The 519-nt window shown below is 45.7% G+C and overlaps 1 protein-coding gene across 1 annotated transcript; it reads left to right on the top strand.

The window, feature by feature from the left end:
- The first annotated feature begins 6 nt into the window (after window positions 1–6).
- On the top strand, window positions 7–503 carry LOC107734933 (medium-chain specific acyl-CoA dehydrogenase, mitochondrial-like). Its single transcript, XM_016546796.1, has 2 exons — window positions 7–91; window positions 222–503. The coding sequence occupies exon 2, from the start codon at window positions 252–254 to the stop codon at window positions 501–503; it is 252 nt and encodes an 83-aa protein (XP_016402282.1). The 5' UTR covers window positions 7–91; window positions 222–251.
- The last annotated feature ends 16 nt before the right edge of the window (window positions 504–519 follow it).

Genomic DNA, 519 nt, shown 5'->3' on the forward strand with positions numbered 1-519 from the left:
TGCAGGTGCCACAGGACTTGCACAGAGAGCACTGGAAGAGGCCACGAAGTATGCTTTGGAGAGAAAGACTTTTGGCAAGTTTATTGCTGAGGTAGGTGTCTGTTTCAGTAGACATGTTTGACAACCCAAACTGATACCATGAAGTTAGTAAGACAGTAAATTCTAAAATAAATCTACTCACGTAATTAATGAATAAGCTGCGTTTGTTTTCTGACCCCCAGCACCAGGCAGTGTCATTCCTTCTGGCTGAAATGGCCATGAAAGTGGAGCTTGCCAGGATGGCCTATCAGAGAGCAGCTTGGGAAGTGGATCAGGGCCGCAGGAACACCTACTATGCCTCGATTGCCAAGGCCTTTGCTGGAGACATTGCAAACCAGTGTGCCACTGATGCTGTCCAGATCTTTGGTGGGAATGGTTTCAATAGTGAATATCCTGTGGAGAAGCTGATGAGAGACGCTAAGATTTACCAGGTAGGGATTGTAGACCCAACCTTGTTTATTTGAATTGGTAAAGATGCTA

Source organism: Sinocyclocheilus rhinocerous, unplaced genomic scaffold (assembly GCF_001515625.1).
Source record: "Sinocyclocheilus rhinocerous isolate Xijiao unplaced genomic scaffold, SAMN03320098_v1.1 C35540586, whole genome shotgun sequence".
Taxonomy (NCBI): domain Eukaryota; kingdom Metazoa; phylum Chordata; class Actinopteri; order Cypriniformes; family Cyprinidae; genus Sinocyclocheilus; species Sinocyclocheilus rhinocerous.